At 49.4% G+C, this 26,727-nt stretch overlaps 3 protein-coding genes across 8 annotated transcripts in view; 2 read left to right on the top strand and 1 right to left on the bottom strand.

Moving 5' to 3' along the window:
* Positions 1-2,403: 2,403 nt before the first annotated feature.
* ZNF843 (zinc finger protein 843) lies at positions 2,404-11,388 on the top strand. The gene is given in 8 exon segments (XM_021676240.2): positions 2,404-2,602; positions 2,886-3,053; positions 8,828-9,021; positions 9,024-9,241; positions 9,243-9,307; positions 9,310-9,426; positions 9,429-10,197; positions 11,367-11,388. Coding segments are annotated over 8 exon segments (1,752 nt in total).
* Positions 2,582-18,184, top strand: LOC105729271 (cytochrome c oxidase subunit 6A2, mitochondrial). 2 transcript variants are annotated; one of them, XM_064362688.1, is made up of 5 exons: positions 2,582-2,664; positions 5,850-5,955; positions 17,491-17,655; positions 17,757-17,893; positions 18,058-18,184. In XM_064362688.1, the coding sequence occupies exons 3-5, from the start codon at positions 17,583-17,585 to the stop codon at positions 18,139-18,141; spliced, it is 294 nt and encodes a 97-aa protein (XP_064218758.1). In that variant the 5' UTR covers positions 2,582-2,664; positions 5,850-5,955; positions 17,491-17,582; the 3' UTR covers positions 18,142-18,184. The 2 variants fall into 2 exon arrangements, with proteins under 2 accessions (XP_064218758.1, XP_012325375.1); XM_012469952.3 differs by having other exon boundaries at positions 2,602-2,682.
* Positions 18,185-18,908: 724 nt separating this feature from the next.
* Positions 18,909-26,727, bottom strand: part of ITGAD (integrin subunit alpha D) — a 36,701-nt gene continuing 28,882 nt past the window's right edge. For 4 of the 5 annotated variants that reach the window (XM_064362686.1, XM_064362683.1, XM_064362684.1 and 1 more), the window contains 7 exons: positions 23,206-23,284; positions 22,939-23,046; positions 22,750-22,827; positions 22,437-22,550; positions 22,194-22,295; positions 21,822-21,932; positions 18,909-20,405 (listed from right to left, as the gene is read on the bottom strand). In XM_064362686.1, the coding sequence (XP_064218756.1) occupies positions 20,292-20,405; positions 21,822-21,932; positions 22,194-22,295; positions 22,437-22,550; positions 22,750-22,827; positions 22,939-23,046; positions 23,206-23,284 (706 nt within the window). In that variant the 3' untranslated portion in view covers positions 18,909-20,291. The remainder of the gene's footprint in view (positions 20,406-21,821; positions 21,933-22,193; positions 22,296-22,436; positions 22,551-22,749; positions 22,828-22,938; positions 23,047-23,205; positions 23,285-26,727) is intronic. The other variant, XM_064362685.1, reaches the window with a different exon arrangement.

Raw genomic sequence — 26,727 nt, 5'->3', positions numbered from 1 at the left:
CTATGGGACGGGACTAACAAGGGTGTGAACACCAGTAGGATCACTGGGAACTATCTCAGCAGATGGCTGCCATAGCTACCAACTGATTGACATTCACTCAACACTTAACCACGTGTCAGACATGGTGCTAAGCTCTTCACATGGCTTATCTCCTTGAATCTTCCCAGCAACCTTATGAGGTGGGTGCTGTTATTATTGCCATGTTACAGATAAAGAAATTGAGGTACGAAGATTAGATTAACCAAACTGCCCAAACTCCCACAGCTATTAACTGGCGGAACCAGGAATCAAACCCAGAGAGTATGAGTATAATATACTTTGGGGTTTTTTGTTTTGTTTTGTTGTTTGTTTGTTTTTGAGACAGGGTCTCTCTCTGTCACCCAGGCTGGAGTGCAGTGACCCGATCTTGGCTCACTGCAACCTCCACCTCCTGGGTTCAAGCGATTCTCCTGCCTCAGCCTCCCAAGTAGCTGGGATTACACACAGGCACCACCATGCCCAGCTGATTTTTGTATTTTTAGTAGAGATGGGATTTTGCCACGTTAGCCAGACTCATCTCAAACTCCTGACCTCAAGCAATCCACCTGTCTCAGCTTCCCAGAGTGCTGGGATTACAGGTGTGAGCCACCACATCCGGCTGTATATAATATACTTTGACCTAGTAATAGAAATTTTGACTTAGACTCACCCATGGAGCCCAGGAAGGTTGGAAGAAGGTTGGAGTCCTCATTTAAAACAATTTTTTAAACTTCCCAGAATTCTGAGATTCCTTCCAGCCTAAAAATCTTATGACTTTGGGATGAAAAAAATTCTTATGATTATGAGACAAATCTGCTTCTCCAAGAAGAATAATCCTGGTTGATAAAATATCCTTGCTTGATGAATTTGTTGACACCACAGGATCTGCTTTCTTGGAACTTAAGTGAGCAAACAGGTTCAGATTTGGTTCAGCAATGTCCAGTGGGAAGCCATGGGCTAGCCCTATGGTCTGTATTCACATAAATCATGTAACCAAAATGAATACCTAAGTCACCCAGGGTGATTCCATTCCCCTTGCCAGGGATTGGTTTAAGAACAACATGTGATGCAGTTCTGGCCAATGATATGTAAGAGGAATAGTGGAGACTATGGGAAAGTCTTCCTTGTTCTTGAGAGAGGACACTAAGGAGAGACCTTTCTGCCAACCCTTGTGCATTGTTTTAAGAGGATGTGGTGATTGGAGTTGTTGTAGCTGTCTGTGATCACAAGGGGCTAAGACTGAGAAGATATTCCAATACACTTTTTTTTTTTTTTTTTTTGAGACGGAATTTTGCTCTTTCGCCCAGGCTGGAGAGAAGCGGCGCAATCTCGGTTCACTGCAACCTCCGCCCCTCAGGTTCAAGCGATTCTTCTGCCTCAGCCTCCTGAGTAGGTGGGATTGTAGGAGCGTGCCACCATGCCCAGCTAATTTTTGTATTTTTAGTAGAGACGGGAGTTTCAAAATGCTGGCCAGGCCGGTCTCAAACTCCAGACCTCAAGTGATCCACCCGTTTTGGCCTCCCAAAGTGCTAAGATTACAGGCATGAGCCACCATGCCCAACCAGAACCTGAGTCTTGATAATATTGTGGAGCCGCTGAATTAATTAACTTTGAAACCACCCTGCCTCCCAGTTATGTGAACCAACAAATCGTCTTATTGTTCAAACCAATTGGAGGTATTTTCTAGGTTGTTGTGTTTAGTTTTGAGATAGGGTATGCTCTGTTACCCAGGCTGGAGTGCAGTACCACAACCCCGGCACACTGCAGCCTCCACCTCCTGGGCTCAAGTGATCCTCCCACCTCAGTCACCCCAGTAGCTGGGACTGCAGGCATACGCCACCATGCCCGGCTAAGTTTTGTATTTTTAACAGAGACGGGGTTTTACCATCTTGACCAGGCTGGTCTCGAACTCCTGACCTCAAGTGATCCGTAGCCTCGCCCTCCCAAAGTGCAGGGCTTACAGGCCTGTTTATGCTGATTACTAAATTTTGGGGTGCCTACTTAAATTCCGTGCTACAGCCCGGCGCGGTGGCTCACGCCTGTAATCCCAGCACTTTGGGAGGCCGAGGCGGGTGGATCACGAGGTCAAGAGATCGAGACCATCCTGGTCAACATGGTGAAACCCTGTCTCTACTAAAAAAAAAAAAAAAAAAAAAAATTAGCTGGGCATGGTGGCGCGTGCCTGTAATCCCAGCTACTCAGGAGGCTGAGGCAGGAGAATTGCCTGAACCCAGGAGGCGGAGGTTGCGGTGAGCCGAGATCGCGCCATTGCACTCCAGCCTGGGTAACAAGAGCGAAACCCCGTCTCAAAAAAAAAAAAAAAAAAATCCGTGCTAGAAGCCCAGTGGCTCATTCGCCCTACCCTAATCCCAGTGCAGTGACCCAATGTCCCCCTCCAACCTGCACCATGGCGCTTCCCCGCCCCGGCTCCTCGCGCCTCCTTCCGCCCCTAGGGGTCGCCGTCGCGCCGTCATTCCCTTCCCTCGGTTCACCGGCGAGGCGCACGTCCGGCGCAGAGGGCGGGACAGGCGGGACCAGAGCGTGCGCATGCGCGTGGAGTGGACTCCTTCAGCCCGGTCTGGAAGTGGAGTCGGTTCTTAGGCGACTGTGGTGTCTTCCCTGCCTCAGTCGTTTCGCCTCGTCTTGGTGAGGGCCAGGGGACAGGTAGGGGCAGTATTTAGGGGAAGCGAGAGACAAGCAGGGCGGGCTGGATACAGAGCGCCCTATGACTGAAGCTAGGGAGGGCGCCCGGGACCCCCGGCATTTTAGTCCAGGGGCGTAGGTTCAGGACCTCAGGCCCCGGCGCCTCCAGCTCCCAGGGTCTCTTGCGGGGACCACGTTTCCCGGGGGACCACGTTTCCCGGCAGACCCCGCGGCGGCCGGGCCCTCGCCGCGTCCTCTTCCCGGAGCTGCGCGCCTGGCGGCTTTCCGAGACGCGGTGTCTCTCCGGGGACGTTCGCTGGGCAGGGGCGCTACCGGCTCGGCCTCACGCCCAAGTGTCATGCTAGAGGCACGCGGGCACGGGACCTCACCGGGTAAGAGCAAGCGAAGGGGCCGGGTCCAGTGACTCACGCCTGTAATTCCAGCACTTTGGGAGGCCGTGGCGGGCGGATCACGAGGTCAGGAGTTCGAGACCAGCCTATCCAACATAGCGAAACCCCATCTCTACTAAAAATACAAAAATTAGCTGGGCGTGTTGGACGACGCCTGTGGTCCCAGCTACTCGGGATGCTGAGGCAGGAGAATCGCTTGAATCCGGGAGGCGGAGGTTGTAGTGAACCGAGATCTCGCTCTGCACTCCAACCTGGGCAACAGAGCGAGACTCCGTGTCAGAAAAAACGAGAGAAGGGTCGCAGCCGGGTCCCAGCGTCTCTGCCTCTGAACGCACGCCTCCGCCGAGCCCCTCGACCCCGCTCCCGGCTGGCTTGGTGGGGCGCTCCGTGAATCCGGCACGCACGTCGGTGTTATCAGGAGGGAAGGGTCGGGCCAGCACCTCCGCCGCCCTTGCGGCTCTCCACCCTCCAGTCTCCTGCTGGAACCGTTGTCCAGCGATTCTCCAGTAGGCTGGCTGCAGCACACCTGGCCCCACCTTAAAACCCCAGCCTCCTTCCCGGCCCCTGAGTCCTCCCCTGGGTTCTGCCCTTAACTGCGCCATCGCCCCCCACATACACACAGGCATGAACACCCATCTTTTCATATGCCCCGTTTGCTTTCTCAGAACTTAGCAGATACTCTTAAGCTGAGAGGGTATGGTGAGGTTAAAATTTATTTTGTGCTAGGCGCGGTGGCTTGCGCCTGTAATCCCAGCACTTTGGGAGGCCGAGGTGGGAGGATCACCTCTGGTCAGAAGTTCGAGACTAGCCTGGCCAAGATGGTGAAACCCTGTCTCTACTAAAAATACAAAAATTAGCCGGGCATGGTGGCATGCGCCTGTAATCCCAGCTCCTCAGGAGGCTAAGGTAGGAGAATCCCTTGAACCCGGGAGGCGGAGATTGTAGTGAGCCGAGATCATGCCATTGCACTCCAGCCTGGGTGACAAAAGTGAAACTCTGTCTCCAAAAAAAAAAAAAAATTGTATTTTGTGACATCAAATCCAGCTTCTCAGAGACTTGAACACCTCAGTACATGGCCTTGACCTTAGTTTATTACTACTGTATTCTGGCGGGCCCTGTGGCTCACGTCCGTAATCCCAGCACTTTGGGAGGCCAAGGTGGGCTTGAGCCCAAGAGTTTGAGAGCAGCATGGGCAACATAACGAGATCCTGTCAACACTAATTATTAAAAGAAAAAAAATTAGGAGGGCATGGTGGTGCATACCTGTGATCCCAGCTACTCAGGAGGCTGAAGGAGGATTGCCTGAGCCCAGGAGGTGAAGGCTGCAGTGAGCCATGATTGTGCCACTGCACTCCAGCCTGGGTGACAGATCAAGATCCTGTCTCAATAATAATACTGTACCCTGTACCCACTCCTCAGGAGGCACTGTAGCAGAAGGATAAGCTGTGGAGGTTATTGAGAATAAACATAACCATTTAGCTAAAAACGTTCTTAACCTTGGCTGTATGTTGTTACTCCTGGGTGCAGCATAGGCAAAATAATTTTGAAAGCTCCTGGGTAATCCTAAAACGAAGCTAGCTCTGAGAACCACTGCTTTAATCCCTAAGGCAGGTAAGTAGGGGTTAAAGCAGCTCCTTTCCAGTAGGGAGCAATCTCAACCCTTTATCCCTGTGAGTTGCTCAGATTGTAACATTTTTTGTGGGTTTCATGCTGTGAAAACAGGAAGCACTGCCCTATGGTAACAAGCATGCCTGACAGCCTTGTGTCAGATCATTGGAAGAGTGGGGAATCAAATCACAAAAGGCCAGTTGGAAAACACTCATCTAGGGATGAGGTCAGGAAAGCCTGGGCAAGGCTGGTGAAAGGAGTTATAGTCACAGGAAGAATGTTGGGTGATAGTGGCAAACTAGATGGAAGTTTCTGGCAGCCTGTGGTACTTTTAACTGGCACAAGGACTGATTTCAGTATCATGTCCCTGTTGACTTCTAGAGGAGAGTTGCCGGAATTGCTGTGGTCTTCCTTAGGGCCCTCAAGACCATGAATGGGCTGGAGTCTCAGGCACTAGCAAATTGAACAGCAGTTCATTCATACTGGTATAAGACCTGCTGCTTTATCAAGGCCAGAGACCCTTTCTTATACAGAGCAGCAGGTGCACTTCTGCAAATGATTCATACACAAAAGATTCCATGGGGGAAAACAATAAGCTCTGTGCATTCCATGAAGACGCTCATTACAACATTATCTCTACTAATGATCTATTCCACTAATAAAGGAAATGAATAAAATACAATATGGTATTTCAAACAAAAAGCCATGAACATAGATCATTATGAAAGAAAATGAGAAATGTTCGTAAGTTAAAAAAATGCATATCTTTCAGAGCGCAAAATTAGACTCATCTGTTGCTTGGAATGGCTTCCTTTTGCTCTGTGTCTAAACTATGATTATGGAGTAGCTAAAATGCGTATGCATGTTGGCAAAGCCTGAATAAAATATGCAAACATGAAAATTTTTTTTGTAGAGAAGATGAAATTATGGAGGAAGGGGGTGTCTAATTCAAAATTGTCTCAATGAGAAGTATTGTGGCATAGTAGTAAGAGCTTGTTTAAGTTCCCTGGAGCCAAAACAATTTTTACCATATGTATGGCTTTTCCAAATTACTTAACCTTTCTATGCCTCAGTTTCTTCATCTGTAAAATGGGGTAATCGTTCTTATCTTGGAGAGTTATGAGGTCTATCCAATATGTGGGAAACTTTTATTTATTTGTTTGTTTTTAGATGGAGTCTTGTTCTGTCATCCAGGCTGGAGTGCAGTGGTGCAATCTCGGCCTCCTGGGTTCAAGCGATTCTCCTGCCTCAGCCTCCCGAGTAGCTGGGACCACAGGTATGTGCCACCATGCCCAGCTAACTTTTTGTAGTTTTAGTAGAGATGGGGTTTCACCATGTTAGTTGGGATGGTCTCAATCTCCTGACCTAATGATCTGCCTGCCTTGGCCTCCCAAAGTGCTGGGATTACAGGCGTGAGCCACCATGCTTGGCTGTGGGAAACCCTTAAAACAGTACCTGGCACATAGTAAGTATGCTGTAAGTCCTGGCTATTCAATTCCAACTTATAGCTCAATAAAATCATTTTAAGATAGTTGGCCAATCAGCACTGATACTCCTGTCTACCTTAGCCTATCTGTGCTGACACCTTACTGAAGTATATCTAAAACACACCCATATTAAGTGTACAGGTTGCTGATTTTTGGTGAATGTATACATGGGTGTAACCATCATGACAGTCAGGATGCAGAACTTTGCTGCCACCCCTCAGAGTTATCTCATGCCCTATGCAGTCAGCTGCTCTCTCATGACCCAGCCCCAGAGAACCATTGGTCTACTTTCTGCCCCTATGAATTAGTTTTGCCTTTTGTAGAATTTAGAATTTCACAGAAATGGAGTCATATAGTATGTTTTCTGTTGTGTCTGGTGTCTCTGGTTTAACATAGTTTTGAGATTCATCCATTGCTTGCAGGTAACAGCAGTTCATCTTTGTTGCTAGTATTCTGTTACATGTGTAAACCACAATTTATTCTTTGACCCATTGATGGACATTTGGATGTTCCTAGCTTATGCCTATTATGAATAAAGCTGATACTCACACTTGTGAAAAACTCATTGTATAGACATACGTTTTTACTTTCCTTGGGTAAATCCTGAGAGTAGAATGATTGAGTCATGTGGTAAGTGTACATTTAATTTACTGTTAGCAAACTAAAACTGGTTTCCAGAATCCCCAGGCCCTTTTACATCTCCCCAGCAACATGTGAGAGTCCGTATCCTCATCAACTGTTAGCATCATCAGTCTGCTCAATTTTAGTGGGTGTATAAGGGCACTTACTGTGGTTTTAATTTGTATTTCCCGGGTGACTGATGATAGCACATCACTTTTAAATGGTAGCTCACTTCTAGGGAAGGAAGGATAGGGATGAATTAAAGGAAGTGCCACCGCTTTTAAGCTTAGGTATCCAAGAGAATGAAACTGCCACTGACAAAGGTGAAATTAGAAGTCAGTGATTTTTTTTTTTTTTTTAGCATAGAGGTATTACATTTGAAGTGATGGCAGGCTATTAAGGGGGAAATACCTGGGTGGAAGCATGCTTTGCAGGCTTGCAGCTCAGGTCAGGTCCTGAGATAAGAGCCAGGTATCCGCTGTGAGGTGAAGCAAAAACGGGGAGAGAGAGATGAGAGCCAAGGACCAAGCCAGGGCTCAGTGGCCAGAAGCATCTGTTCCCCAGACCCCATTTCCAAGTAAAGGAAAATCCAAACTGATAAGCCTGATAGGCCTAAAAATAGATAAAATTAGCCTACTTACATATGAGCCACTGGAATACTTACTAGTCCTATTGCAAACGCTACTCTTGGCTAATTTGATTGTTAAAATTGTGAATTGCAAAGTTATCTATACCCTTTTTAAAAAAGTTTCACTATGGTTCGTGACAAATCAATTATCTTTGTGGCCTGAGGGGCCCCCTTCTATTAATCACCTTAACCAATAAAGCGATAATGTCTTTCTGAAGTTGATTATTTTTGGTGGTTTCTGTTTGAATGTTCAAGGTTAATGAGGAAATGATCCTTACCACACTTTTGTAATTTTAATACAGACAGGGTCTTGCTTTTTTACCCAGGCTGGTCTCCTGGGCTTAAGGGATCCTCTGGCCTCAGCCTCCCAAAGTGCTGGGATTATAGGTGTGAGCCACTGTGCCCAGCATCTTGCTACACTTTCATTCAGGATAAAGATGATAATATCCAATACTACTGAAAGTCTTATAACCCCAATCCAAATACTAAAATAAATCTTACTATTAAGAAGCATTGATGATAGGAGGCCAGGCATGGTAGCTCATGCTTTAATCCCAGCACTTTGGAAGGCCTGAGCCAGCCAATCACTAGAGCCCAGGAGTTCAAGAGCAGCTTGGGCAGCATGGTAAAAACCAGCTTTTACGAAGGAGAAAAAAAAAAAAAAGCTGGGCCTGGTGGTGTGTGCCTATAGTCCCAGCTACTTGGGAGGCTAGGATGGGAGGATCACTTGAGCTGGGGAGGCAGAGGTTGCAGTGAGCAGAGACCGCACCACTGCATTCCAGCCTGGGTAACAGAGATAGACCCTGTCTTAAAAAAAAAAAAAAAAAAAAGAGGCCGGGCGTGGTGGCTCACACCTGTAATCTCAGCACTTTGGGAGGCCGAGGCAGGTGGATCACCTGAGGTCAGGAGTTCAAGACCAGCCTGGCCAACATGGTGAAACCCTGTCTTAAAAAAAAAGAAAAGAAAGAAAAAGTAAAATAATAAAGAAATACTGATTATAGGATTCTGAAAGCAAAGTCTTCTTTGCAGTTTGTAGTAAAACTCTTCTGCGGTTTGGTCTCCCTCTGGAGAGAATGATGGTTCCGGGATCAGAAATCTTTACTTCCACAGGAACTGGGCACAACAGTGAGTACCAGCTTATCCAAGAGGTCGGACTTAGTTATGGGGAACACCCAGGGACATGCCCCAGCGCCTCAAGAAACACTTTCGGATGACGTTACCCAGAGGCTTACATTAAAGAACTCTCCAGACAGCCCCCGAAGCCTGGGGCTGGTTGCCGCTCCCAGACTGTGAGCTCGTGGCCATGGGAAGCCTGAGTCTGGCAGAGGCCCCACAGCTTCGCCGAGTGCGGCAAGAGCCTTCGGCACAGTTACTCTCTGAGTGGTCATCTCTGAAGCCCTGCTAGTGAGAAGCCTTCCTCCTGCCGACTGTGGAAGGCGTTTCAGCCAGAGCTCCAACCTGCTCCAGCGCAGGCAGATTCACCCGGGCCGTCAGCCCCCCCAAGTGCTGGGCCTGTGGGAGGGGTTTTGCTCAGAGCACATCCCTCCTCCAGCACCGGCGGGTCCACAGCGACTGGCGAAAGTTCCTTTCGCTGTCCCCAGTGCGGCGCAAGACCTGCTGTGGCCGCTCCAACCTCATCAAGCACCCATGAGTCCACTCGGGAGAAACCGTCGTCTGCGGGGAGTGTCGCAAGGGCTTCACAGCCAGCTCTGCTGCTGGCTCACCACGAAGCACGAACTGGCCGAAGTCCCGCATCTGTCCCCAGTGCCAGAAGGTTTTTGGGGACTGGTCGAAGCTGATTGGCTACCTGCGAATTCACACAGAAGAGTGTCCATTCTGCTGCTGCAGCTGCGGTGACAGCGTCAGCGAAAAGATCTCCTCCCTTAGCATCCACTCGCACCAGGGGAGAAGCCCTGTAGGCACGGGAGGGCAGGGAGCGTCAGCCTTGCATCTAGCTCAGCCGCCCCGGGCAGCACCTCTGGGCTACGGCCCTGCGGGAGCCCCGGGTCCTTCAGCATCTGCCCCCATCCACACTCCTGCCCCTACATCCCTTCCTTTATCCTGGCCCCCCATTCAGTATCCAGCCTCTGGTCCCACCAGGCCTTCCCCAGATTCCTCCCAGCAACCTATCTCTTTCACAGCAGCCCGCCCTCAGCCCTTCTCCACTCACCCCTTCCCAGATTCTCTGCAAAGCCCAGATGCAAGTCTGCCCTCCGTGGGGAACCGGGGTCAGCTGTGGCCGCCAGGTTTGCCTGCTCGGGGGCGGGAAGCTTCTCCGGCACCGGCGCACCTACGCCGGGGAGCAGCCTTGCCTCTGCTGCAGCTGGAGCTCTTCCCTGGTCCAGCACAGGAAGACCCACTGTCCCGAAAAGCCACAACTGTATGCGGAGGGCGGCCGCGGCTGCCCAGCACGTGCACCCCGGGAGTGGCGGTTTCCAGCCCTCAGTGCCTCTGGGAGGCCTGGAAGTTACCCAGGTGCCGCCAGCCGGCAGCTCAGCAGGCGGAGGCGACGGGACCCAGAAGCTGTGCGAGTGTGGGACGGGACTCGCGGGAGGCGGTTCAGGCCCCAAGCTGCCCTGAGCCAGCCCGGGAGGCCTCCCAGCGTAGAGCAGCCCCACCGCTCAGCAAGGCTGGGCCAGGCTTCGGCGACAGCGCCAAGCTTCTCTGCCGCCCTCGAACCCACACTGGACAGGAGCCCTAGCAGTGTCTCCAATGTAGGAAGGCCTCCAGCCATAGGTCCAACCTGGCCGGACACCCAAGAACCAGCGTGCTGCAGCACTGGGTGGGAGAGTTGTAGCTCCGGGGGGACTGGATCCGAAATGCACTCCCTCCCCTCCACACAGACCCGCTCAGGACAGCTCTTCTGTACCGCAAATCTTCCGCAGAAGTGCTGCGGGCTATTTTGTTTTTTTTCCCCTGAATTATTCTCTCTCCTTTCCCCTAAACATTAAGGCATTTAGGCAGGTGAGGCTGGGGGCAGTGACTCATTCCTGTAATCCCAGCACTTTAGGAGACCGAGGTGGGAGGATCGCTTGACGCCAAAGAGACCAGCCTGGGCAGCAAGCGAGACCCCGTCTCTATAAAATAAAACAAGCTGGTGTGGTGGCGCTGGGCTGTAGTCCCAGCTACTCAGGAGGGTGAGGAGGAAGCATCGCTTGAACCCGAGAGTTCAAGGCTGCAGTAAGCTATAATCAGGTCATTGCACCCCAACATGGGCGACAGAGTGAGACCCTGCCTCTTAAATAAAACTAAAATAACAAAAGGATTTAGATAGGTAGTAGGCAAAGGTATGTTATTGAAGTAATAATAATATACAAGGTATACTCCTGGTGTGGACAAGGAAAATATTGTGTTGTCTTAATATTAGTGATTAATATTTCTCTTTTTTTTTTTTGGAGACGGAGTCTTGCTCTGTCGCCCAGGCTGCAGGGCAGTGGCATGATCTCTGCTCAGTGCAACCCCCACCTCCCAGGTTCAAATGATTCTCCTACCTCAGCCTCCTGAGTAGCTGGGATTACAGGCGTGCACCACCCCGCCCAGCTAATTTTTGTATTATTAGTAGAGACGAGGTTTGACCATGTTCGCCAGGCTGTCTTGAACTCCTGACCTCAGGTGATCCGCCTGTCTCAGTCTCCCAAAGTGCTTGGATTACAGGCATGAGCCACTGCTCCCAGCCTCTCTTGTGCTTTTTAAAGAAGTGTTTTTAAAAGTGTTTGTTGATTGTCTTAACGATGTGCTATTAGAGTGAGAAAAAAAAGTTACCCTATGAGAATTTAAACTGCATGAAAGTCCGTGGTAGCATTACCGGTTCAGTTTCCAAGCTTGTTACCCCAGTCCTTGATGCCTCTTTCTCTCAACACAAGTAGTATTGGGCACCGCCATCTACTTGTTCTACCTCAGAAAAGTTGTTGACGGCACCCTATGCCGTCTGGTGCCTGTGCTGTCCCACAGGTGCAAGTCCTTGTCATCATGAGCCTGGACTATTGCAGAAGACTCCTAGCCAGTCTCCCCTGCTTTCTGCCTCTGCATTCTGGTTCATCATCCATAGAACCTACCAGTTATTATAGATTCCTCCCCCAGACTCCAACACTAAATCTGACGTCAGTCTCCTGCCTGAAAGCATCTCCTGCCTGCTACTCCCCCACCCCCTCCCCAATCCCAGCAGGGCCTACAGAAGAGGGTTCAAATGCTTCAGTGTGCCACGCATGCTTCTCCACTGGACTTTACCCAACCTTTGTGCCTTTGCTGGCTAGGGCCTCCTGTACCTCTGTGCCTTTGCACTTGATTTATTTCCTTCCACTGCCCAAAATGACCTTTCTCCTTTTCTGTCTCCCAAACTTGCCTTACTCATTTATGTGAGCCCCACTTCCACTGAGAGCCTGCCTCACCTCTCATGTCACACCTGATATGGTAACTGCTCCAGTGGCATTGAGAACGTAGGGCATGTCTGTCTGGTATCCTGTCTGTCTCTCCAGCAGTCTGTGAGGTCCACAAGAGCAGAGACCCTGGTGCAGGGCCTGGCTTACAGTGGGCACTCAGTAAATATTACTTAAGTGAAGGAACCACTTCTAGCGCTCACGTGTTTTTATGCTAAAACTTGGATTTCTTTCATCCTTGTTGTCCTCCCAAGATACAACGTGGACATACATAGAAAGTTACCCAAGGTGACTGTGAAGGTGACCCCACCCAATCTATGTCTTCCTGGTTACTGTGCCTGTCATTCAATGATTCCATGGTTATTTCTATAGCAGTAACAGAGAAAAGCAACTAAAAACAATGTTGTTGACTTGGGTCTGGTGCATCACCTCCATACATTTGTAGAAATGAGATTACCACAAATTGTCAAGATGGTCACATCAAATTTTCAGCAGCATCAGTCATAGGACAGAAAGGACTTTGAGTATATTTTCAATAATCAGCATTTACTGGTGACAAAATACTGGTTTAGAAAATATCTGAGATTATGGCTAGGCACAGTGGCTCACACCTGCAGTCCCAACACCTTGGGAGGCTCAGGCGGGTGGATCACCTGAGGTCAGCAATTCAAGACCAGCCTGGCCAACATGGTGAAACCTCGTCTCTACTAAAAATGCAGAAATTAGCCGGGTGTGGTGGCAGGCATCTAGAATCCCAACTACTGAGGCTGCAGTGAGCTGAGATCACACCACTGCACTCTAGCCCGGGCAACACAGTGAGACTCTGTCTCAAAACAAATATTTGAGATTAATAGGTTACCATTTTAGGGGCTCTTTATAGACCAGCTGGCCTAGTGGTCCTGGTCTCATAGGATGTGAGATAAAGGCCTCCCACAGGAGCAGCAGCTTCAAACTCTGTCCTATTTGCAGTCTTGGCTCAAGTGACTCAGTCATGAGGCAAACCGAGCACATGTGTGCAAGTGTCATGAGCCAGAACCTCAGGGTTCCCAGCATTAGACACAGATTCAGGAGAAATCAAGTCACAGTGTAGAGATTTATTGTGATGTGTCACACTACACTATTAGGAAACGGAAGAAAATAAAATTACAAGCCTCAGCCTTTAAACATTTAGCAACTTGGGCTGTATCTCAATGTGTAATTTATTTGTCTCACTTCATTTCAACAAATATTAAATTCCTTCATATCAAGGGCCCATTAGGTTTAATTCATTAAAGCCATTCATACTCCAGAATGTTTATTAAAGACATTTCTATCATTTCTACAAAAGAATCTCTAAAACTTCAATAAAACATGGATCACAGTATAGGGGAACAGAAATCTGAAATGTGCTGGTAAAAGTTGAGAGATTTGCTGTAGCTTCACATAAAATGTTTAACAGTAAATTAGGACTTAAAACCCAATTTCAAGCTGGCTTTTACAAATAAGGGATTTGTTATTTCACATAACTGAAAAGTCTTAGGGTTCAGCTCTTTCTCAATTCTGGTATATGTTGACTAAGGGGTTCACATAATATTAACAAGGCTAGATCTCTCATCTTTCAGGTCTGCTCTGAAATGGCTTCAATATTGGCTTCCATTGAAGGCCCCAGCCTGAGGCTCCAGCAGTTCCAAGCCCAGATGAAGTACAGTTGTGTCTCAATAGTCCAAGAAATATGCCTGAAAATTGAGACTCATGAACTTGTGCCTCTCCCTACAACAATCACTAGCCTGGGCAACGCAGTGAGACCCATCTCTGCAAAAAATAAAAACTTAGCAGAGCACAGTGGTATGTGCCTATAATCCCAGCTACATGGGAGGCTGACATAGGAGGATTGCTTGAGCCCAGGAGGTTGAGGCTGCAGTGAGCGATGAACACACCACTGCACTCCAGCCTGGGAGACAGAGCCAGACCCTGTCTCAAAACAGAACACACAAAAAATCACTATGGCTGAGTGCAGTGCCTTATGCCTGTAATCCCAGCACTTTGGGAGGCTGAAGCAGGCAGATCCCTTGAGATCAGAAGTTTGAGACCAGCCTGGCCAACATAGTAAACCCCATCTCTACTAAAAATACAAAAAAGTAGCCAGGCACGGTGGTGTGCACCTGTAATCCCAGCTACTCGGGAGGCTGAGGCAGAGGTTGCAGTGAGACAAGATCATGCCACCACACTCCAGCCTGGGGGACAGAGTGAGACTCTGTCTCAAAAAAAAAAAAAAAAAAAAAAAATCACTATGGCCTGGAAAATAGAATACTCTGATCTGCTAGGCTTGGGTAATGTGGCCCTTCTTGGAGCTAGAGGAGGAAGTCAACCCCACTTGAACTGTGAACTGAGAAAAAGGAGAGTAGGGGGCATGTCAATATCAGAAAAAAAAAAGACATATATATTGGGCATATGACACAAAACAGTAGGCATCCACTTTTACAAGCCACTGGCCCCTCCCAGGGGCAGAGGAGCACAAGCTCCAAACTAGTTAGAGTCTATTCCCCTGTTGCCCCTGGGCCCCACCCCAATGCCATCTGAGCTGCAACTCTGTTTGTTCTAGCTAACCCATGTCCTGTATCACCATACAGTCCTTTTTCCAGGACAATTCCAATTTCAAACACGCTGTCCCTAGGGCCCCCGTAAACATTTATACTTAGTGGATCACATGTTGTAATCGATCTTTGCTTTAGAAAATGTGGAGAAACTGATCCTGAGTCATGCCTCCACCTCCTACACCAACAGCTGAGATACATGAGGCTGAGATGCTGCCCTCTGGGGTTTATTTAGGACCTGGTGAGTTTGTTCTTCCCTCTGCCTAAAATAGAGAAAAAAATTAAACCTCTAGAAACTGAAAGCGTTGGCAGCAGCCGGGTTAATGAACTGCATGAGTGAGAACTTACAGAAACAATAGTGAGTACACAGCCTGGAAGAGACAGCTCTGCATGCCCTCTAGAGAGTAGAGAGGTAGGACCGTGACGGGCCCAGAAAAGCACAGACCACCTGACTGGTGGTCTCTGGGTACCTGGGCAAGTACACCTTGTGATGGTGACAGTGAGAGGAGAGGCCACCTCGCATCCTTCAATTTCACCTCCTCCCTCCCCCCCCTTCCAGATGGGAAGGAGAGTGAAGAAGAAAAAAAAAAAACCAAAGAGCTGGGAAAATGACTCCCTCTTTAGTTCCAAGCACCTCTGCTATCTGTTAACCTTAAAAGAGCTGCAAATGAATGCTATCTCTGCTAGCTGAAGCCCGGCACTGGTTCATGCCCTCACATCACAGACCAGGAGCCCTCCTGGAAACACCTCTGCCAACAAACAGCTTGTTGTTTTTGTCTCTGTAAGCCCCTCTCCCTTGCTGAATTAGCAAATCAATGAAGCCAAAAGATTTTAAAGTCAGACGTCCAGCAAATGACAATGACATAGTTCTGCCTCACTTTCCCCTTTAGCATCATAAGCCTATAAAAGGGGTGAGAAGCTGCAGCTCGGGGAGCTCAGTGAATGAGGCTGTAGATCTCCCACAGCTCCTGGCCAAATAAAAAGCCGCTTCCTTCCGCAGTTCGGTGTTCGAGTTTGTTTCCTGCTGCTCTTGCTACAGCAGCCCTCAGGCCATTTTCCATGTCCCAGCAAGAAAACTCCGTGAGAGGTCCCAAGCTGAGAACAAAGGAATGGGAATTTCCAAGGAATTGTTTGGCAACAACCAGCAAAACTCTGAGGGGGTCATTTTAGGGAAGAAAAGAAGCCTAGAACCTTTTCCTTTTTTTTTTTGAGACAGAGTCTTGCTCTGTCACCAAGCTGGAGTACAGTGGTACAATCACAGCTCATTGCAGCCTCCTTCTCCTGGGCTCAAGCAGTCCTCCTGCCTCAGCCTCCCAAGTGGCTGGAACTACAGGTATGCACCACCACACCCAGCTAATTTTTTTTTTTTAAGAGATGGTATATTCTCACTACATTGCCCAGGCTGATCTCAAACTCCCGATGTCAAGCAGCCCTCCTGCCTGGGCCCCTCAAAGTGCTGGGATTACAAGTATGAGCCACCACATCTCACTAGAACTTTTTCAAGTAAAAGTATCTGTCTTCATTTCCATTTTCTCCAGAAGCCATTATCTTATATAGGTAGGGAGGGGGCTATGCGTGGAGGGAGATGCCAGGTATCTTTAACTGGAATAGGGCCCCATCTTCTCTGCAACAATGCGGAAGTCCAACTGGGAAAAACAACTGTGAGGGAGTAATTTTGCAACGCTGTATAACATTTGACTGCTCAAGGAGGTTAGTTTTTTAAAAAGTAGCAGCATTTTGTTCAGTTTATTACTGACCAGAAACAGGTATAGGGCCCCTTCTTGAAAATGTACCTTCCTCGTTTTCCTTTTATATATTAAGTTCAGATTATATGTCTATATAATTCATTTTTCTTTTGTATATTAAGTTCATATTAGATACATCAACCCTTGATAAAAGCTGGAAGCTTCCTATTGGATTGTAATTCTGAAAAGGCATTGTTGCAGGGTTAACCAAAGGAACAACATTCAAGCATTCATTACATACATATTTTTAGAACACCTACTTCATGCCAAGGTCCATGCCGGGTGCTGAGGGCAGAACAGGCACATGTCATTCCTGCCTGGTCTTGTGGCTTTCTCATGGCCTGCTTTGATAGAGGGCTCATACCGGCCCCGTCTAGGCTCACTTTCTCCAAGCAGTCATGTTTTTCAGATCGAAATAATGCACTTTGCAGTAGACACCTGTCAGGCTTGTGGCTGCTCAGAGTCTTTTGAATATTCATCCTAGACCTGGGGATTTTCCCTACAATTCCTGCCTCCCTAAGGCAGAATCCAGAGCTCAGTTTCCCAGCCCCTCCTGCAGCTTGGGCACCTAGGGGTTGCCAATGGGTGCAATCACATGACTCAGAAGAGAGTGACCCAGGATATAGGTTTCACGGGGATCAGGGTAGAAGACTGGCTTTCCAGGGCAGCATTAATGAAGTTTTCGGCATTGAGGGTCCAGCAGTGTGAGCTGTGGGGGTGTCACTGCATCTGGCCAACAGAATGACTTGTTTCTGACTGTGCAGACTGTAGGCCTCTCTGACCATACCAGACATAGTGAGCTACCTAAGATTCTCAATTATCTATCTTTTAAAACTAGTGAGAGTGAGTTCTGTTCTTTGCAAAGAACTGTGACTAATACATATACTGAACTAGTATTACCTGCCAAAATCTAGGTTGACACATTCCTACCTTACATAAACTTCATAAAAATCATTTAAGGGCTGGGTGCGGTGGCTCATGCCTGTAATCCCAGCACTGTGGGAGGCTGAGTGGGAGGATCACGTGAGCCCAAGAGTTCCAGACCAGCCTGGACAACACAGTGAGATCCCCGTCTCTATTATTTAAAAATTCTTTTAAGGTATGAATTATACATTTTACAGCTGAAAAAACTGAGAATCAAAAAGACAATTTTATTCATTCTACAAATATTTATTAAAGGCTAACCGTGTACCAGCAACCAGACATAGAATAGGGAACAAAATATTTTCCCTGCAACTATATAAAAAGAATGGCATTGTACTTTAAATGCCCCCTTGCCAAAATAAGAGGCACAGGACAACAGCTGTCTGGAGACGCCCTCAAGCCAGTCAGGCCCCATTTTAAATATAGAAACCCCTAAAAATAGCCGCCTGTACTCCAGACTCAACAGGTGATTGGCCAGAGAGGGGAGGAGACCCCAGGCCCCAGGAAGGAGAGCCAGGACAGTACTGATTCCCGGCTCCCCACACCGCCATGGCTTTGCCGCTGAGGCCCCTGAGCCGGGGCTTGGCCAGCGCTGCCAAAGAAGGCCACGGAGGGACAGGAGGTGAGTGGGGAGCGGGCGGATGCCGGGGCTCCCCGACCCTGCCCAGCTGTTCCCGGGCCAGCCCCCCCAGGCCCGCCACGTTCACTTCGCTCCGCCCGCAGCTCGCACCTGGCGCCTGCTGACCTTCGTGCTGGCGCTGCCTAGCGTGGCCCTATGCACCCTCAACGCCTATCTCCATTCAGGCAACCGCCCGCGCCCCGAGTTCATTGCCTACCCCCACCTCCGCATCCGCACCAAGGTACGCGGGACAGGCGCGTGGGTGGGGACGGGGTACAGGCGCACTGGGGATACGGCGGTGGGGAGGTGCGGGATGTGTGCGCAGGGGAGCGAGGGGGTGGCGCGGGAGGGGCGGAGCCGGACTCAGGGCGCTCACGCGCCCTCCTTCTTCCGCTCTCTCCGCAGCGCTTCCCCTGGGGGGACGGCAACCACACTCTGTTCCACAATTCCCACGTCAACCCTCTGCCCACGGGTTACGAAAGCCCCTGAGGCCCGTGACGCTTACGGGTGCAATAAAGGTGTGAAGCTTCAAGTCCGCGGCTCTGTGGGGAGGGCGGGGCCGCGGGGAGCGCTGGCAGAGGCCCCGAGCGCGGTAAGCGCACCTGTTCCACGCATGCACACAGCTCGGTGGGCGCTCCACGTGTTTTTCCCACGTCACTGATACTGGGGTGTTCCTCCCCCATGCACAGGTAGGTGATCCCAGCTCCCTCTCTCTGACCTAGTAATAATGAGTCCTCTCTCTCACACACAGCTATTAATAATTAGGGCTCTAGGCTGTAATGGGCTTCCCTATACACTGAATCCCCGCAGTAACTCTGGGAGCAGGGTATAATTTTGGTTCCCCTTCTCCAGAGGAGAACCTGAGATTCTCAGGGATTAAATGACTTGTCCAAGTTCAGGCAGCCTGGCAGAGTTCTCCTGGGAGCCCAGGGCTGCAGATCCTGAAGTCTGCTTCTTGCCTGACACCTGAGCCACTGGTGTCTCTGAATCCCAGCTATCTGGATTTCAGACACAGGCTCCACAGTCCTGTGTGTGTGTGGCCTGGGGACCTAATACTGGACTTGGAATCTTTTGGTCATTCTCTATGACCTTTCCTAATGGGGCTTCTATTTGGCAAATCACATGTTCCTAGCCTGGCTCTCCTGGCTTCTGGGTACCCCATTCAAGGGGCACAGGAGTTCAGATGAGCTCTGGACATTTCATGTTGGAAACAGATGCTCAGTGCTGCAAAGAAAAATTAGCACTGAGACAAAGGATCTCTCAGCAAGGCAATTTTTACTTCCTGCAGGAAGGGTACCCTCACTAGCCATCTTACCACAAGAGTTCAATGAACAAAGGAAAAGCAGACATATTTATCCCTTACACATTTGAGGTCGTCCTTACTGCTGTGTCTGCTCTCCATTGGTTGGAGCCAGACCTCACAATCTAAACTAAAACCTGATTTGCTAACAACTTAAAATTTTTCTAAAAGGGTAGAAGCAATGGAGAACAGAAAGGAAGTCCAAATAAGGAAGGGGCATAGGCTGCGAGTGGGGACATGCCTGTGAGCACGTTCAGCACAGATATTTTGGTTAAAGTTCAAGGACATAGAACGTACTATGTGCCTGTAAGTATGTCTAACAGCTACATAGGATAGGGCTTAACAAAGAGTTATTAACAACAAGCAAGAAGGATTTATTCTTTAACAAGAAAAGAAACTTTGAAGAGGAACTTTTCTACCTCCTACATTCACCTCCTAGGACAGTCTGCCCACTTGCCATTATGGAAGAACCTGAAGTGTGTTCAGAAACCCATGATCAATGCATGCCTGTGTACATGTGCGCGCGCACGCACGCACACACACACACACACACACTTTGACCCTCTCCCCAATACACCTCTCAGCCCCATTAAGAAAAGATGACCGTGCTGAACATGGTGGCTCACACCTGTAATCCCAACACTTTGGGAGGCTGAGGCGGGCAGATCACAAGGTCAGGAATTCAAGACAAGTCTGACCAATATGGTGAAACCCCATCTCTACTAAAAATACAAAAATTAGCTGGGTGTGGTGGTATGTGCCTGTAGTCCCAACTACTCAGGAGGCTGAGAAGAGGAGAATCACTTGAACTTGGGAGGTGGAGGTTGCAGTGAGCCAAGATTGCCCAGCTGCACTCCAGCCTGGGTGACAGAGCAAGACTCTGTTTTTTAAAAAAAAAAAAGAAAAAAAGAAAAACAGAAAAAGAAAAGACGGCCTCAGGCATCCGTTGCTGTAGAAAGGGAGAGAACTTTTTCAATGCCCACAAATAGGTTTCCCCAACTATTCCCAGACTGGCACTCAGGTCCTTGGGTTAGAGCTCTCCCATGCAAGGAAAGTGTGCTATAAACGTCCTCATTTCATGTGACATTTCTTATACATATAAAATTTTATGTCGGTATGTCGGTACCATGCCTGCTTCTGTAAAAAGTGGGTCATCGCTGAAAAAGGTGGACAGACATGTAAAAATATTATAATCTCTATCTCTCTGAGAAGGTGCTTAGCACCTGGTAGGTTGCTCAGGCCAGTGCAGATCTATGCAGAAGTTGTTTCCGTGTAAGTTGATTTATGGGTGCAAGGAAGACCAGCTCACAGGGGTAGAGATAAACAGAAAAGTGGATTATTAGGACAAAGCCACATTTGGGGCCACACAGCTGAAATCCTCCTCATTGAATGTGGCAGTGTCTTCAGGCTTGTCGTCCAGCATTTCCTTGTAGTGGCGTTTGAAGAAGCCAAGCTATCAGGGGAAGTAAATTAGAAAAGCTGGGTAAGGCTGGGCACAGTGGCTCATACCTATAATCCCAGCACTTTGGGAAGCTGAGGCGGGTGGATCACCTGAGATCAGGAGTTTGAGACTAGCCTGGCCAACATGGTGAAACCCCGTCTCTACTAAAAATACAAAAATTAGCCCAGTGTGATGCCATGCGCCTGTAATCCCAGCTACTCAGGAGGCTGAGGCAGAATTGCTTAAACCCAGAGGCGGACGTTGCAGTGAGCAGAGATGGTGCCGTTGTACTCCAACCTGGGCGATGGAGCAAGACTCCATACCAAAAAAAAAAAAAAAGAAAGAAAGAAAAAGAAAAAGAAAGAAAAGCTGGGGAAGAGGGCAGGGAAGAAAGTTGGGAGTAAGAAGAAGCTGAGAGAGAAGAGGAGACGACAACTAAGCTAACATGTTTCTGTGCAAGAACGTTTATGTGAACCACAGTTATCATACATCAAGTATCTGCTGGCCCCGAGCACAGTAGGTACACACATGACCGTAGCAGGACAGCATACATGCAGGCAGGTCTGTGCACATGCCCTGGCCTCTCTCTCACTTCAGCTACTCTATGATATAAGCATTATTATCATTTCAAAAATGAGAAATGGCCAGACGCAGTGGCTCACACCTGTAATCCCAGCACTTTGGGAGGCCAAGGTGGGCGGATCACATGAGGTGAGGAGCTCGAGACCAGCCTGGCCAACATGGTGAAACCCTGTCTCTAACTAAAAATGCAAAAACTAGCCGGGTGGGGTGGGGTGTGCCTGTAGTCCCAGCTACTTGGGAGGCTGAGGCATGAGACTCTCTTGAACCCAGGAGGTGGAGATTGCAGTGAGCCAAGATTGCACCACTGCACTCCAGCCTGGGTGACTGAGACAAAAAAAAAAAGAGAGAGAAACAGATCCAGAGATTTGCTACGACTTGCCTAACATTAAACAGTGAGTACCTGATAGAGCCAAAATGTGTGTCCAGGCCTGCCTGCCTCCACAGATACCTGAGTTCTCATTATAACACCCTGTCTGTAGGAGGGCTTGGGTTGGATTCTGGTGGTGTCAAGAGTGGGATAAGCCCAGACGCGTTGGCTCACGTGTGTAATCCCAGCACTTTGGGAGGCCGAGGCAGGTGGATCACCTGAGGATAGATGTTCGAGACCAGCCTGGCCAACATGGTGAAACCCTGTCGCTACTAATAATACAAAAAACTAGCCGGGCATGGTGGAGGGCACCTGTAATCCCAGCTACTCAGGAGGCTGAGGCAGGAGAATCGCTTGAACCCGAGAGGCGGAGGTTGCAGTGAGCTGAGATTGCACCATTGCACTCCAGTCTGGGCAACAAGTGGAAACTCCATCTCAAAAAAAGAAATAAAAAAAAAAGAGTGGGACTAAACACTTGCCTTGTACAGTGCGGCTGTGATGAGTGCCAGCAGCAGCAGACCCCCCACAGAGCTGCCCATGATGAGGGGGATGGCATTGTAGTCCTTGTATTCTTCTAGCACGGTCTCCATCTGATTTAGAGATCAGAGAGCACCCAGCCTCCTGCCATCCCAGATGCCTCCCAGGTTCCCCAACGTTTATTTCCCTCCTCTCCTCCCCCAGTCCCTGCTCCAAGCGGTGAGATGCAGCAGCACCCATGCCCTTAGGGACAGCCGTCCTGCCCAGGGACCTTCACCCTCCTCCCCCAGGCTTACAAATCCCCACCCAGCACCACAGATGGAGCCCCAGGGGCCCTCTTTCCAGCCTGGCCGCTGCCCCCACACCGTCTCTACCTGAGCGCTCATAAATGCCTCCTGTCCCGGAAGCTGGGAGTACACCGATGTGTCGAACGTAATTTCAGCCACACTCACGACCGATACCTTCTTCTGCGATGTCTGCAAAGGGGTTGGGGAAACCTGTGGAACTGGCTCTGGGGAGGCTCAGGGCTCCGGGGACAGCCGGGCTTGCAGATGGGCACAGACACGCCAGGTCCCGCCTGAGTCCAGGGCAGGGGTTCTGCCATTGCACCCACACACCTGGCGGACCCAGCCAAAGCTGAGGTTGCCCTTCAGGGTGAAGTCCAGCTCCTCCTGGACGCTGAAGGAGGGGACGTCACAGCGGAACCGCAGGCAGCCGGCAATGGAGCAGTCCTGGGGGCAGAAGAGGGGTGAAGCTGAGGGGTTCTTCACTGAGGAAGGGACCATAGGAAAAAATATGGTCAGGTTTGGGGTAGGGGACAGATGAACAGTTATAGGACATTTTCCGGGATGACAGTTGTTATAGCAGTACGTTTCCTGGGATACCCCGGTGGGGGCTGATCTTGTGATGGGGGTTCAGGGCCCTTCTCACCAGCATGGGACTTCTGGAAATCTGGGTCAGGAAGTCAGAATGCTGGGGAAGTTTTCTCTCTGATACACAGGGGAGACTCTGGGGAGAGAGAGAAGCACTTAGCCACAGAATGAGCAACACGTCCCTGGTAAGAGGGAGTGCGGTGCTGTGGGATGCCAGTCTGGAGACAGAGGAGAGGTGGGCGGGTACCTGGGCTGGGGCCTCCATGACCGCATCCCACACAGCCACACCGTTCAGCAGGACAGGAGCCCAGAAGTTAACGCTGATGGCCAGACCTCGCTGGCTGAGGTTTTTCACCTGCAGGAAATAAAGGCAGAGCGCTACTGTGGTCCCTGGAGCCTCCCACGTCCCACTTCCCTCCTGGCCCTACTCCGAGGCGCCTCTCCATCTTCTCCACCAACTTCCAGCTTTCTCCACACTGTGGAAGGCAGACGTGGATAATCCCTAGGCTCTCACGCGGTATCGATGCTCCACCTCTTTCATTTTCTTCTCATCGAAGGTTGAAAAGTTCAAATACTTGGTGGATTCTTCCTGCCTGGAGAGAGAGAGCCTGTTGGTGAAAAACAGCCCTGAAACTGTTCCCAATTGTGCCCTGTCCTACTGCAGAGAGCTCTGTTGGGCCGGGCAGATGTCTCAGGGAAATAATGATGGTCCCACCTATTGGTGGTGGCTCATGCCTGTAATCCCAGCACTTTGGGAGTCCAGGGCAGGAAGATCGCCTGAGCCTAGGAGTTCCAGACCAGCTAAGGCAACATAGTGAGACCCAGTTCCTATTCAAAATAAATAAATGAAAGATGGTCCCACATAACCTCTGCCGCCTCGGCTTCAGCTCTCCTCCCTCCGAAGTCCCTCAAATCACCCAGATCCGCTAGCTGTGCCCTGCACACCACTGGCTCTTTCATAGCCTCGTGACTTTGTTCAAGCTCTTCCTGGAACATTCCTACTCTCTCTCCCTTTGGAAATTTACACTTAAAGGCCCAACTTAAGCCTCACCCCTCCTAACGTTCAAACATTTTCCCATGGAGCAAAGGCGTTTGCATTGCCTTCTCTAATAGGTAGTGGTTGCTCTGGTAATGCTTACAGAGACTGCACCAGAACAAGCTAGTCTAAGGGGGCTCTAGGAATGAGAGCTGGGTCACTCAGGAAGACATGGAGTGAGGGCCCCTTCATGGTGGGAATGGAGAAAATAGATTAATCTGTCCTGGGTCAGGACACACAAGCCTGTGGAAGGGACATCAGTGTTCCAGGTGGCGGGTGGGGTCTATCCATCTAACCATCCTTCAGCAAACACAGGCTGTGTGTTGGCACTGGGGATTCAAGTTAAGCCACACTCCCTGCCCTCTCACCACGTAACATCTAAAGTTTTACTAGAAATGAGCAAGCTGGCAAGGCGAGGTAACTCACGCCTGTAATCCCAACACAGAGAGTTAGGATCGCTTGAGCCCAGGAGTTCGAGACTGGCCTGGACAACATAGAGAGACCTCATGTCTGCAAAAAATTAAAAAAAGCAAAAATTAGCTGCACATGGCAGTACAGACCTGTGGTCCCAGCTACTCAGGAGGACAAGGCAGGAGATTGCATGAGCCCGGGAGGTCGAGGCTGCAGTGAGCTGTGACCACACCACTGCCTTCCAGCCTGGGCGACAGAGTGAGACCCTGTCTCAAAAAAAAAAAAACAACAAAAAAAGGCAAAAGCAAGCAGACCAGCAGAGGGGGGCCTGCACCTCACATGCAGCAGCCAGACCAGCCGCACAGAATCCCTGGGCCCCAGCACTCTACCCTCCATCAGCCTGATGACGAAGAACACGGGCTCCAATGTCAAACCACCTGGGTTCACATCTCAGGTCTACCACTTCCTAGCTGAGTCACCGAGGCAAGCCACTTCACATCTCCGGAGCCTGTAGCTTTTCCCTCTTTAAAATAGGGATGCCAACCATAGCATCTCCCTGTAGTAGAGTTGTGACCAGGGCTTGGCAGTGCCCAGCATACAGGGAGTCCTCCATAAATCTTAGGGTTTATTTTTCCCTAAGTATGCTGGCTGTGTTCTGTACTCCCTACCCCAAACCCTTCTCTCTATGCTTCTGTTTTCTCACCTTAAAATCTAGTTCTAAACCTCTTTTCATTTTTTAAAATTTAACATTTTTCATTTTTATTTATTTTTTGTTAGAGATGAGGTGTTACTATGATGCCCAGGCTGGTCTTAAACTCCTAGGCTCAAGCACTCCTCCCGCTTATGCCTGTAATCACAGCACTCGGCCTCCCAAAGTTCTGGGATTACAGGCATGAGCTACCACGTGCAGCCTAAGCCTGTTTTCAGATCTAAGTAAACCACCCAGCTTTCACCAGTCTTCAGAGGGGCATGCCATGTATGGCTGTGGGCACGGAATCTGCAGCCAAACCGTCTGGGTCTGATTCCTGGTTCTGTTGCTTACTTGGAGACTGACAGGGGCAATGTATTTCACTTCTTGATGTCTTTGTCAGTGAAAATGAGAATAACAATTTAATTATTGGGAGAATCAAATAAACGTAAATACATATAAAGTACTTATGACGATGCGACAAAACCACCGTAAGACAACAGCAACATGAAACGATGCCTGGCGTGGGTATATATAACTGTAAGCTCTTATTGTAAGTATCTTCCTGTGGATAGAAAGGGAAACTTACATGTGGCTTGAAAGGAGAATGATACTCCTTGATCTCCCTCCCTCCTTCCCCTAACAACTTCATACATCAGAAGCAACAGCGGCCAGGCATGGTGGCTCACGCCTGTAATCACAGCACTTTGGGAGGCTTAAGCAGGTGGATCACCTGAAGTTGGGAGTTCAAGACCAGCCTGGCCAACATGGTGAAACCGCGTCTCTATTAAAAATACAAAAATTAGCCAGGCATGGTTGTGCATGCCTGTAATCCAGCAACTCGGGAGGCTGAGGCAGAAAAATTGCTTGAACCTGGGAGGTGGAGGCTTCAGTGAGCCCAGATTGCACCACTGCCCTCCAGTCTGGACGACAGAGCGAGACTCCATCTCAAAACAAACAAACAAAAAAACAAAAGCAGAAGCAGCAAACTCTGTCCCACGGCAATACTACAGGCTTTCAGCCACAGTGTGTGGGATGCCTTGCTCTGCATCCAGCCTGGCCTGCCCCTGAACCTCCACCCCCTGCAGAGAACCCTCTTGCCCTCTGCCCTACACTCGCCCTTCCTGTGCTGCCTCAGCTGGGCTCTTAGAGACCTTCCCAACAGTTTCTCACACCTCTGCCCCACTCTGAGTTTTATAGAAACCTGACCTTTCCTTTCCTCTGTGTGGTGACAGACCATATCCTGTTGGGCTTAGGAAACAAGCTCCCCAATTCAGGGTGCTCAGAAAAGCCTTGATCTCCATCTAGCAGCTTTGCTTCAGCACATTCACACTTAGTACAAAGGACAGGATTTGTTTCATGTTTTTTTTTTAAAAAAAGAAGAAACAGCTTTCCTTTTGGAGGGAGTAGGGAAAGGCTCCACGGAGGCAAAGTGTGTGTGTCCCACCAGCAAGTCAATTTGAGAGAAGCAGCAAGAGCTGTGTATATATTATTAGGTTACAAATACACCAAGGATACATTCCGAGAAATTCATCATTAGGCAATCTCTCTCTCTCTCTCTCTCACCTGCCTCCTGAGTTCAAACAATTCTCCTGCCTCAGCCTCCCCCGTAGCTGGGATTATAGGCACATGCGACCGCGCCCAGCTAATTTTTGTATTTTCAATAGAGACAGGGTTTCACCATGTTGCCCAGGCTGGCCTTGAACTCCTGACCTCAGGTGATCCTCCTGCCTCGGCCTCCCAAAGTGCAAGGATTACAGGTGTGAGCCCCACACCTGGCCTTAGGCAATTTCATCATTGTGAAACCTCATACTTTGCAAAACTAGATGGCAGAGCCTACTGCACGGCTAGGTGATATGGTGTAGCCTGTTGCTCCTGTACTACAAACCTGTGTGGCATAT

Source organism: Aotus nancymaae, unplaced genomic scaffold (assembly GCF_030222135.1).
Source record: "Aotus nancymaae isolate 86718 unplaced genomic scaffold, 86718_ANA_hifiasm-v0.15.2.pri h1tg000049l, whole genome shotgun sequence".
Taxonomy (NCBI): Eukaryota; Metazoa; Chordata; class Mammalia; order Primates; family Aotidae; genus Aotus; species Aotus nancymaae.
The sequence above is the reverse complement of the archived record's forward strand: the minus strand, read 5'-3'. Positions and strand labels throughout refer to the sequence as shown.